The sequence below is a fragment of the Schistocerca piceifrons genome, chromosome X, assembly GCF_021461385.2.
Source record: "Schistocerca piceifrons isolate TAMUIC-IGC-003096 chromosome X, iqSchPice1.1, whole genome shotgun sequence".
In the NCBI taxonomy this organism is placed as follows: Eukaryota; Metazoa; Arthropoda; class Insecta; order Orthoptera; family Acrididae; genus Schistocerca; species Schistocerca piceifrons.
This window is the reverse complement of record NC_060149.1, coordinates 919,585,482-919,597,841: the sequence shown is the minus strand read 5'-3', so window position 1 is coordinate 919,597,841 and position 12,360 is coordinate 919,585,482. Positions and strand designations below refer to the sequence as shown.

The following is a 12,360-nucleotide window of genomic DNA, read 5'->3' as shown; positions in this document are numbered from 1 at the left end:
TGCTACCAGATCTAGACCATTTTATTGTCCTTGTATGTGCCCAACCTATCATTAGTTCCTGATGTGTTTTTCCAGCCAATCAGGATCGCCAATTATTTTTACAGTGGTCTTATATTCACAAGTAGTTGAATTAGCCATACTTATATGGAAATTTGTAAAATCCCCTTTTGCTCAGATGAGGGGTGAAACATTTCGTGGCATTGGTTCCAAAGGACACTAGAAGTGTTGAGGAGCCATATTGACCCATGATCATTTAGCCTGTCTCCAGCTCAAGATTTGGCTAAGCTGGGTCCAAGGAGCATATAACAGTATATCAGATGTGCTCAACAGGATCAACGTTAGAATATTTGGAGTGCCAAGCATCCTCATATCTACTGTGTTTACTGTACTGAAAAAATTTGCAAGTAATGAACTGGGTAGCTAGGTGCATTGTACTGAAAGTACTGATTGGCCGTGGGGTGCTGTAGTGACCCAGTGACCCTTGATGGAACAGTATGTTCCTGCACTATTTACCACTGTAAACCAATTGTATAAATATCAGGGTACCTCATTTCATGCCGTATAAATGTCTTCTACACAAGAAACCTCCATCACCGGTCGGTGTGATGCCCTATTGGCAAGTTGGGCGCATTGCATCATATGGCTTACAACGAACCCTGCTCTGCAGAACTTAAGGATGAGGTAGATAAAGTAACATAACATATTAAATACTTGGGAGAAATGAATGAAAGTGCAGGAGGAAGTAGCCATAGGTCTCCCAGTCATGTACAGAAAGTTTGGTGTCACATGGCATGTCAGCGCAACTGTAATGCTGAATGGGGTTGGCTCTGTAACAGGAGGCAGTTGAAGGAACGGGAAAAGATAGTGTGTGTCAATCAGTGAGCAGTTATGGTATACTGTGCTGGTGTTCTTCATTACAACATATACAGGAAACAATGTTTTGATCATTTCACACGGGGAAAAATCATCAGGGGAGAGGGAGAAGAATAAGAATAAAGTATGACAAGAGTGGCCGAGGAGTTTGGTATTGCTCATAGCATTGTTTTTGTTCGTGGGTAGCATTCCGAATCGTGGGCACTACTGTCCAAAAGGAGAAGTAGTGGTCAGTCACGGTCTGCTACAGTAGCAGATGACTGCTGCAAGAAGGGACCCAGACCAGAGAGTGGATGCAGTTGGAACTACATTTAACAGGACTGCAAGGCATGCAATATCATGCTCCACAGTGACAAAGTAACTACACGGAGATGATCTCTTCGCCAGACAATCAGTACAATGTGATCCAATGAGACCCACACACTGGTGACACTGTTTGCAGTGGTGCCGTGAGCATAGGGAGTAGTCCAACAGGGAGTGGGGTTGCATGCTCCTCTCAGGTGAGAGTTGATTCAATCTGAATAGTGACTCTGGATGTACCCTCACATGGTGAGAGGTAGGAATGCGTAATGAAGCCAGGAACATTGTCGAAAATTATCATTTTGGTGGTCCAGGTTTTATGGTGGGGGGTGCCCTTAATGTTGCGTGGGCGCACTGACATCCTGACCTTTGAACAGAGTACACTGCCCAGTGAACCTTATTGTGGCAATGTACTCCTTCCCCATGTCCATCTCTTTGAGGGTGCATTTGGCCCTGACTTCATTTTTACAGATAACGATGTGCATGTGGAGGAGCTCTTGGAACAAGAGGATATTTAGCAAATGGACTGGCCTGCCCATTCTCTCCACTTAAATCCCATTGAGCATATGTGGGATACAGTGCAGAGATGTATTACAGCATGTCCACATGCACCAAAGACCATCTAGTAGTTGTAAAGTGTGTTGGTAGAGGAAGGGAATGTCCTACCACAAGAACTCCTTATTATCCTTGTGGCCAGCATGAGAGCATGCAATTATGCCTGTGGTGATCACACATCCTATTAAGAACCCTTTCTCACCTTTTGTTATACCGAGCGAGGTGGCGCAGTGGTTAGCACACTGGACTCGCATTCGGGAGGGCGACGATTCAATCCCGTCTCCGGCCATCCTGATTTAGGTTTTCCGTGATTTCCCTAACTCGTTTCAGGCAAATGCTGGGATGGTTCCTTTGAAAGGGCACGGCCAATTTCCTTCCCCATCCTTCCCTAACCCAAGCTTGTGCTCCGTCTCTAATGACCTCATTGTCGACGGGACGTTAAACACTAACCACCACCACCATCACCTTTTGTAATGTCCAGGGGACCATCATAAATTGCAGTGAATTCATTGCAATTTTTGTCTTTAATAAAAGTGCCATTTCTATTTGTCTCATTGTATATTTCTTTCAGTTACCTTCTGCGGTATACTGTAGGAAATTTTTCTATGTATTGTCCAAATTTCATCGAACTGTGTTCTTGACGGTGACTCATCGTGTGAAAGTTAGTTTCGTCCTTCAATTTTGCACACCATTGTACTTCTAACATGGAATTAACTGGTCTTGTGACTTATCAATCCATGCAGCCTTTTTCCATAATTTAAACCTCCAGTATTGCTGGTAGGTGTCCATGCTAATTTCTGTGCTGTCTGATGTATGCTGGGATGGGTTTTGAACCAGATAATGAGGTGGTGGTTGTGGATAATTTTGCTGATTATCAGTTGTCCTGCACTGAACTGGTAGGTGATTTGCTGAACTTGTGAAATATTATGAGCCGCGCGGGATTAGCCGAGCGGTCTTAGGCACTGCAGTCATGGACTGTGCGGCTGATCCCAGCGGAGGTTCGAGTCCTCCCTCGGGCATGGGTGTGTGTGTTTGTCCTTAGGATACTTTAGGTTAAGTAGTGTGTGAGCTTAGGGACTGATAACCTTAGCAGTTAAGTCCCATAAGGTTTTTTAAAAAAAAATTATGACATAATAACACAAAATTTTGATTATACGTTCATAATTTAATATTGATAAGTCTTTGTGTACTACTACTATGAAACTATTGATAATTGAGGAGCATTTTTTCAAAACCCGATATATGCAGAAAATTTCAAAATTGAGTTAGACATGGTAATGGCATATTGTTGGCCTTTTACATCAACCCCTGAACCAAGTTTTAGCAAAAGTTGACTACTGCTGCATGTATGGACACTCCATATCACAAAGTTTTATTAAAACATGATATATGCATACCTACAGTTACAGCAAAAGTCAACAAATGCAATATAATTACTCCCTATTGTCTCCAGTCTCTTGTTGCATCAAGCAGTTAACTATAATGGAGTATAGTGGTTGCTGTGAGCATTGTTACTTGCCGCCGTAACAATGTTTACTGGTGGGAGTAGGGTTGCAACCAGACCACAGTGTCGGTGTCACACCTGTAGTTTAGTTTTGTACAAATATTCACTTGACACTCAGATGTACGTCTACAAAGAAGTTTCGCAAGTGGAAGTAGAATGGATGATGATTCTTGTGATTCTGGAAACGCCATACAGATCAAAGAATGTTCCAAGGGAAGAAAATCCAAATTCAAGAAAAGCTTACGTCAACCTGAAATGAAAAGCAAGAAGTGTATAAAAGAAATTATCATTAAATGCAATCATGGATTTGAGGTTTCTCCTTCTAAAGCTAAATGAATTAAAAAATGCAGAGCTACTGATCTCTGCTATGAAGTCATTTACCAACTTCATCAACCCATGACATCATTAAATAAAATAGATCAAGATAAATTTCTGTTCAAATTTCTTACTATTTCTTCACCTCGGCGCAGAGTTATGGACGCCCAGAATGCAACAAGGAAGAAAACAGTGACAGTTAAGTGCTATTAGAAAAGGAATGATGAAATAGTGTCTCTTTCTGCTGCCACTTTCCAATAAATAAGTGGTATGTCAAAGGCAAGCAGATTCCATGAAGGACGGTGGTTTCCAAAGGAAAGGAAAGGAGGCAACTCAATAGGAAGGGTTCATAAGGAAGTAACTATTGCCATTAAGGATGATATTAAAAAAAAAAAAAATGCACGGAGATCCACCATGTGTCAGTGATACATACTCTGGAGATTCAGTATAAGTTGACATCCTGGGATGAAAGCAACCACACCATCCAACAGGACTCAGTGGCAGATTTAACAATTTTGCACCCTCAGGCACACCAAAGATTGCGTCTGGCTTTGACGGCAAAAAACTCGTTGATCATATCTTCAGAGTTCAGATGGTTATCAGTTAGGAGGTCGGCTTTGATATGAAGAATGGACAAGATGTTCAATGTCTCCTCAGACGATGTAGAACGTAGGTATGATTTCAGTCTTTTAAGAGCCGAAAACAAGCATTCTGCTCAACAATTAGTAAGTGCCATACATAGAAATATTCTAAGAACAATGTCAACATTCGGAAACACGGAATACAACCCCTCTTTTCGTAAAAATTTAATCATTTGGACAGGTATATCGCTAATCTCAGAAGATTTCAAAAGTTCTGCGAAATGTACACATTCACTAGGGAAGGAAAGCTCTAAATCTGTGTCGTATGACACTTGGAGTTTTGCTGCACGTTCAGCAATATTGTCGTGTGAACTGTTCTTAAGGTTACTGAAAAGTGTGGAGGAGTCCAACAGTGTTCTATAGCTTTCCTTCCTCCTCACTAATTCGGCGTAAGAGTTTTTGAGTACTGGGAGAAATGTTTCAAATTTAAACTTTCCCCTTCCAGTCAGAAAAACTTCAGAGTCCGCTTCTTCGTCATCATGAAGTTTGTGTTTTTGTGATCTTTTATAGGTGCATTCATAGTCTATATCAGTCACAATCTCCATGGATTTATTTTCATAATAGTCCAACATGCCACAAACAGATGCGATAAATCCTGCAAGTGATTCATATAATTCATGCTCTACTTCAGTATCAGTATTTACACTTTGCAATTTCAGATTTACACTATTAAATCTCTGGAGTATGTCCTTCCAAACCGTCGTCATGAATACTGTTTCCAGTCTGCTGAGTTGATTCAATAAAGCTGAAGCCACATTTCGCACAAATGGTTTTTCAAACGTATTATTGGCAATATGTGTGAGGGCATTGATAATGCCCTCCCAGTTTTCATATAGACTTACACACGCTCCCTCTCCTGCTGATCAACGTGTTTTTGATAAACTTTTTACCATTTTGCTTACTGGTTTCGTGAAAGAAAGAAGTTTATCCCAGCGCTGTGTCTACACTGTGTTTTATATGAGCAGAGGAAAAAATTATAAAGGATTTGCACTACATTGAAAAATGAACATGCTTCCCGACAACAGCTTGCTGCACTAGTGCTGACTAAATTCAAAGAATGTGCTGGACAAGGCACATAATGTGCTTTCGAATTTTGTTCTCTAATGCGTGCCTGCAAACGTGTGTAAGTTCCTGACACATTGCTTGCGTTGTTATGTGACTGGCCTCTACAGTCAGTAATATCAATGGAATTTGTAGACAGAACTTTTAGTACGGCCTCAGCTAAGTTTTCAGACTTGTGTCTCGGGTTTGGTAAAAACAGAAGGAAATGTTCAACAGGTTCACCATTCTCATTCACATATCTTAAGATGAAAGATAATTGATCAGTATGTGAAATGTCTGCAATAGAATCTACAATTATAGAGAAATATTTGGCCCATTTTATTCCACTTATAATTCTTTTTATTCATTCAGAAAGAAGCTCTATTATTTCATCACAGATTGTTGAAGAAAGATAACTTGTATGTCACTGCCCTGGATTTCAATATCGTTCAATGTGCTGTGAGAAAAGGATCAAACTTGGCTATAAGTTCAAGAGACATCATAAATTGACCATTATGTAATGAATGGAATCCTTCAACATGTCCATGACTTTTTAGCATCTTCACTAGTGCAAACACCCTTTTCAACACACTGCGCCAGTACATTTTTTCTGTCTCAACATATGAATCTAAGTGAGTATCTGTTGTTCCAAGTGACTTTTTTTTCTTGTTAACAGTGATAACTCAGAATTTTATGTTCAAGTGAATTCTCATGATGAGATAAAATATTAGTAATATTTTTCCAATTTGTAATACCATTAGTAGCAATAGCGGCCTTACCTCCGAACAATTTACATGGTACACAAAAAACAGCACCGGTGCTACAGGAGTATACTAGAAAACGATGCAAAGTTGATTCACCATTTAAAAGTTTGTGGTAAAATACATTTTTGTTCAAATATCTGATTTGATCACCTATTGATCTTCTTGAATTAGAAAAATCACAGTTACAATTTTGATTAATGCCACATTGTAAGAGAATGTTGATTGATGATTCATTGACACACCATTCTGCAGGATCATCACTAATGAGGTTATTTCCTTTTGTAATATCTGACTCGATGCTTAGTTTTTCGTGAAACTTGAAATCGGGAACAATTTTTCTTCATTTTTCACTTTTGTTTCATCTGTATTTACTTCTTTTATAACAGCTGCAGTGACAGAAATATCATCCGCACTACTTGAACTCGAAGTGGAACTACCGACATTTTTTGTGAAAAATGTAGCTACTCTGCCAAGCATTTTTAGAACATTATCTTCTCGTTCTCACCTTTCTTTTGATAATTTCTGAAATGCCACCCCACTTAATTTAGCACGTTTGCTTCTTTCACTGTTATTCATGTTAAGGCACATAAAAAATTGTCAACCAACAGTCAAAACAAAAGAAAAAATTTGTAAAAGAAAAGAAAGAAAGAATTACTGTATCCAGTTCCAATCATACTAAACCGCACATTTGAGCACAAAGCTTTTTACTTTAAACACAGCACACAAGCACAAATATTTTTCCTTTAAACATGGAACGATGAACTGACCAACTCGGATTACTCGATGTAGCTGTACTATGAAAGAACAATAATGCAAAATAATTTAATTTCATTGTCGCCTGTTTCTCTGTTATCAGTGAACAGTAGAAGCACACCTGCCAGCTGGAATTTGTCTCGTAAAGAAAACGGGACAGTCCCTGTTTTGGCTTCTGTTTCATGCGTCACCAGAATTTTTAGCTGGGGCGCAAATATGTTCTGAATATTCTTGACACTGTCTTTCTAATTTAAAAAGCAAATGTTTGCAATTTCTTGCAGTGAGGTGTGCTGGATCGACTCTTATCTCACGTATTCTTATAACATTTTAGCGGTTTCTGTGGGCAGAGAAGGCAGACTACAAAGTTTAAGTAGTCTTGTTGGCAGTTGATGTGGTGTGTTGTCATTTGTGTGAACACTGCTGTTATGTCTACATGCAAATGCACCTTTTGTTCCAACATAAAATAAAAATAACCTTTCCTCGAAGAAAAAAAGCTTAGTTAAAAAGTTTAATATAAAATTTGCAATGCCACGTGCTGTTAGATTGCACAGAGTGGGAACTTTGATATCGTGCAGGCTGCAGCACAATAAATGAGACAAACAAAAGTTGGTTTCTTCTTCTTTTTTCACCAAAAAAGTAACTAAGTAAGTAAACAAATAAAATTTTTGAACTGTTGTGAAGTGTGTTTCACACATTATCAGATATTCTGCTTATGTTCTTTTTTATAAACATGCATTTCAAAATGTAAAACATTACCAGTATCAACATGTTTTGTGAAACGGGTGCCATTAAATCAAAGCTCAGATATTGAAAACCACAGAGCTTTCACATTAATTACAGTAATGGAGGGTTGACTTGATACTGCCCCGTAATTTCTACAAGAAATTTAAGTAGAGTCGGGTTTTTCATACTGAGGTCCACACATGTAAGAAACTGCCTATTAGTTATCACAGCTTTTCAGGGGTCCCGGTATTTCCACAGGGGAAATATGGTAGAGTTAAATAGAAGCCGACAACATTCTTGGAATGATAACATTTCAAACACTGTATTGTAGATTACCGTCCTGACAGCTTACTTCAAAATATTTTGAACAATCATGAAGATGATACCAGACAGAAACCCAATGTTAAATTTCCATTCAGTCACCAAGTAACATGTAGAATTCCGAGCTCGTATTGTTGAATTTCGTTCTAAAGACTTATTCAAACTAGCAAGTTGCTTAACAATATTAAAATTTTTTGTCTTTTGTAAGCACAGTTATTTTAAAACATAAGAGGTTAAAATGATTACAGAGCAAAAAAATGCCGCCCCCTTAAGGTGCCGCCCCTAGGCCCGTGCCACTGACAGTAGTAACATCTACACTTTTACCAAAATAGAATATGGTATGCAAAGAAAAGAATAAAGATGCTTGTCCCTTGTTAAAGTATTTTAATATTCCAGATGATACAAAAGAGTTTTACGAAGATGTTGTAAACGAATAATGTATACATGTAAAAGGGAGAAACTGGACAACAACAGTGTGATTGTAACGTGCAATACTTTTTGTAGTGTTCATTTCTTATTTCATGTAGTTTTGATGATGATAATAATATAAGCTACACATTTGTAACAGTTATCACTGCGATTATTGTATTGTGCCACTGTATTTCTATTATTATTGTTTGTATTCTCAATAAAGTCAAAGGCCATAAATTAAAAAAAAAATGCTTTGTAAGATACAACAATGCAGGCATTTAATAACCACTGCAGCACATAAAAAATTAGCTGTGGGGAAAAAATAGACAGAATTAAAGAAGGCAGGATAACTGATACCAACAGTAATTGTAAGCATTTATTGATTTTTGAAAAAAAGCTGGAAAAATCACACCTTGATATACTGTTATAAAAGTTAAATTTTAATATATTTCAGTACAATGCTGTATTAATGTAAGTGAGATCTAGTAGTCATATGAAAATACAAATGCTCCAGCATATCTATCTAGCAGAAAACAGAGACTCATTTTATGAAAAACTGTATCTGTTGCGTTTATCGAGTTTTGAAAAAATGTTCCGTAATAGTGCAATATGTACCAAATAATTTGCCTTATTGAAACTAACTTTTACATCAAATTATTTTCATTATGAATGTTTGTAAATGACTGATCTCCTCCTGAGGGAACAATTCTCCAAAAATATATGAGCATGGTCTTCAACCACAAAAGTAGGCGATGTACTATGACTTATAGGTTGGCACCTTTTTCTTGCCTTATCATGCAATGCATAAAGTGATTTGCAGTCACTAGTAGTAGGTCATAGCTAGACATTGGTACGGTGTAGTTTGTGACTAGTATGCACAGTTAGCAGTTAAGTGCAGTAAAATATTGCACCAATGCGTGAAGTGATTTGCAGTCACTAGCAGTTAGTCGTAGCTAGACACTGGTGCAGTGTAGTCGATGGCTAGTATGCACAGTAAGCAGTTAACTGCGGTAAAATGTTGCTCCACCAAGAATGGGGACAGAAAGAGTAGTCCGACATGTAACAGACAACGGACCTACAGGAAATAGAGGTACAGGAAGACCAAGGAAAAGGTGACTTTTATGAGGACGGAACAGACTATAAGTCTACTCCTTGAAGAAGAAGAAGAAGAAAATATTGCACACTGGTGAATGGAGATGTCAGTTTGATATGTTTACTGTATTAATTCATCTCAGTTATGTAATTGCCTCAGATGCAAGGTTGTTTTGAGGTTAAACCTATGTTGTAATTGCTTGCTCCACGAGTCCATCAAGCATTGAGACTAATGGTATGGTGAACTGAAGCTACATGTTTTATATGAGCTACAAAGATACCGCAATGTGTTAACTGCTCACTGCTTATGTGTATGTACTACAGTTAGAAAGGGCAAAGTTTTTCTTTTCCACTTAGATCAGTTGAGAAATGTTATGAAAAGTTGATGTTAATTAGTTCTGGACAATATATTGACATGATTTATAACAAAATTTGTCAGTATTACTTGAAAACTTTGTTTCCTTCCTTTCATGTCATTTTTCAATGTCACATTGTTAATCAAAGAGTGAATGTAGGCAGGAATAATGTTTGTGCAGGAATGTTAATGTGACTTAATTGAAGTATAAATGAATGCCATCAGCAGACAGTGAATATTTAATTGTTTATTGCTAATTCACTCTTTGATTACAAACAGTGGTATGCTATGGGCAAGATGGTATGGCAAAAGCACACTGCTTGCATGTTCTCACAGATAGAAGGGTAGTTGAAACAATCTTGGCAACAGGTGGATCCACTACAGAAGCTCCACTGGGAAGTTCTTACATGTCCTCCATACAGTCTTGATCTCTCCACATGCTGTTTCCATTATTTTTGGATCCCAAAAGAAGACATTTGTGGCTGCCAATTTGTTTCGTAGGTAGGAAGAAGTGCATGCCAGGGCGCATTTATGGTTCTGTAGACAACCACAAATAGTTTTTTCAGAATGTGTTGACCTTCTTGTGTCTCAGTGGGATAGATGTATTAACAGTTATGGCAATTATCTTTGAAATAATAAACAGTTTATGTACTTTTCCATCTGTCTAATTTTCATTTGACTACCTCTTATAACTGAAATAATCTGCTGTCATGGCACCTACCTCAAAATGAAGGAAATAATCAAAAATATTTTTTATGATTTTTCAGATGGCATTTGATCTTAAGGAAATTGAGATGAATAACACAGCCATGTTTCGTCAGTGGCAAGCACATCACAATATCTTATGTGAAATTCTGGACGATGTAAGAATTTTTAACACACAAGCTATTAAAGGGGGTGAAAAGATATGCCAGCTATGCAAAATTTGCAAACAGCTGAATGCAGAAAGACTGGAATTGGTTAATCACTTCCTGGGGATAATTGATAAAGGTATGTTTAACAATGATAAGGATCTACCTGACAACAAAGCTGAGGAGTGTGTTCTTTTTGTTACAATGTACTACAAAGATTGAATTTATATTGTTATTTCCTCTTTTGTAATTTGCTATCCTCTCAATATATTTCTTTGCTGTTATTTGAAGAGTCATCATCTCATCTTTCTTTTTGTTGTGCAGATCGAAATACATCTCTTGGAAAGAAAAAATGAGAGAGTGAATTGAAGTTTTTTCACTATTGTGGTGAACCATCAAAATGGTCATCAGATGAACCACTGTCTTAAGTTATTAAAGCAAAATATAAATTTCATTTTCAATACATGAATGGTAGTCATTTGTCTAATGAAATAGAAATAAGACTTAAAGTGGAATGATTTTAGTGAAAAATCTGTTGAATGTAAGTTACTTTCAGTACAAAAGATCCAGTGGACCTCTACAGTATTCTCTAATAACTATAACTTATTTATTTTTAAACATTTTATTGTTTTCATAATTTATCTCTTGTTAAATTTTATTGTTTTTATGTTTTATATAGAATATTTTATGTTAATGTTAATTGTTTGATGATGATTTTTGTAATTGACTGTTTTGTAATAAGTGTTTGATTCGAGACAAGTAAAGCTGTTTTTATGCTATTTGTATTGTTTTATGTAAAAAGCGCAATTTATACCACATATTGTACTTTTTTTTATATTTAATAAATGCTTCATTTATTTCAGTTCGTTGTGGCCTTTATTTCTACTTTGTTGTTAGATTACAGAGAATTTTGTATTCAACCATGACATATGCTAACTGCCTTACAGTGCTCACTGTATGTTTTAACCCCTTCAAATAATAGTTCAGGATGATGCTATTCCACAGAGTGCTTCAGTTTTCAAAAGTAAGTACTTCCATTTCTTTAATACCATCTTATGAATGTGAACTGCATTACACATTTCTGTGCCTAATAAGGTACGAGGGTTGCCCCAGAGAGTAATGGCCCACTTTTTTCCCCCCAACTACAAATTGTGAGTGTGAAGCAATGAGTATGAATTCTTTGAAGTTTCCTGAATGTGCATGCAAAACTTATATTTCCTCCAACAAATAGCTTAGCTTCACCAGTGTTTCGAAATGACATCTGTGAGTGATGCATTTTACAAGCAGCATGTCATCATTGAATTTCTCACTATGGTAAAAGAAACTGTGGGGAATATTCACTAATGTTTGTGTGAAATCTATGAAACATCTACTGTCAACAGGAATATAGTTGACCATTGGTCATAGAGGGTGAGGCCATCAGAAGACAGTTTGGTGTAGCTCAATTATTTGCTTCGAGAGAGGAGACCATTTGTGGCTGTTACACCTTACATATTGCAGCGTGTTGATGTTCTCATTCGTGAGGATGGATGCATTATGGCTCAGCAGTTGGTGCTGCTGTTGACAATCAGCAGAGGAACTATTGTTGCAATTATCCACACTCTGGATAATGAAAAGTGTGTGCAAGATGGGTTCTATGCAATCTTATGGCGGAACACATATTTAACAGAAAAAACATTTTTCCCAGTTTTTGCAACATTTTGAAGCAGAGGAGGAGGTCATCTTGTCCCAGACTGTGACAAGTGATGAAACCTCAGTTCACCAACTTGAACGCTAAACTAAAACACAGTTGATGGAACGATGTCGCCCTCACACTCCATAGAAGAAAAAATTCAAAGCAACGGCTTCCACCAGTAAGATC

At 37.4% G+C, this 12,360-nt stretch overlaps 1 protein-coding gene across 1 annotated transcript in view; it reads left to right on the top strand.

Moving 5' to 3' along the window:
- The window catches only part of LOC124722054, a 70,766-nt gene extending 59,523 nt beyond the window's left edge, over nt 1-11,243 (top strand). The window contains exons 7-8 of the mRNA XM_047247247.1: nt 10,416-10,638; nt 10,824-11,243. Coding sequence (XP_047103203.1) covers nt 10,416-10,638; nt 10,824-10,855 — 255 coding nt within the window. The 3' untranslated portion in view covers nt 10,856-11,243. The remainder of the gene's footprint in view (nt 1-10,415; nt 10,639-10,823) is intronic.
- Nucleotides 11,244-12,360: the final 1,117 nt, after the last annotated feature.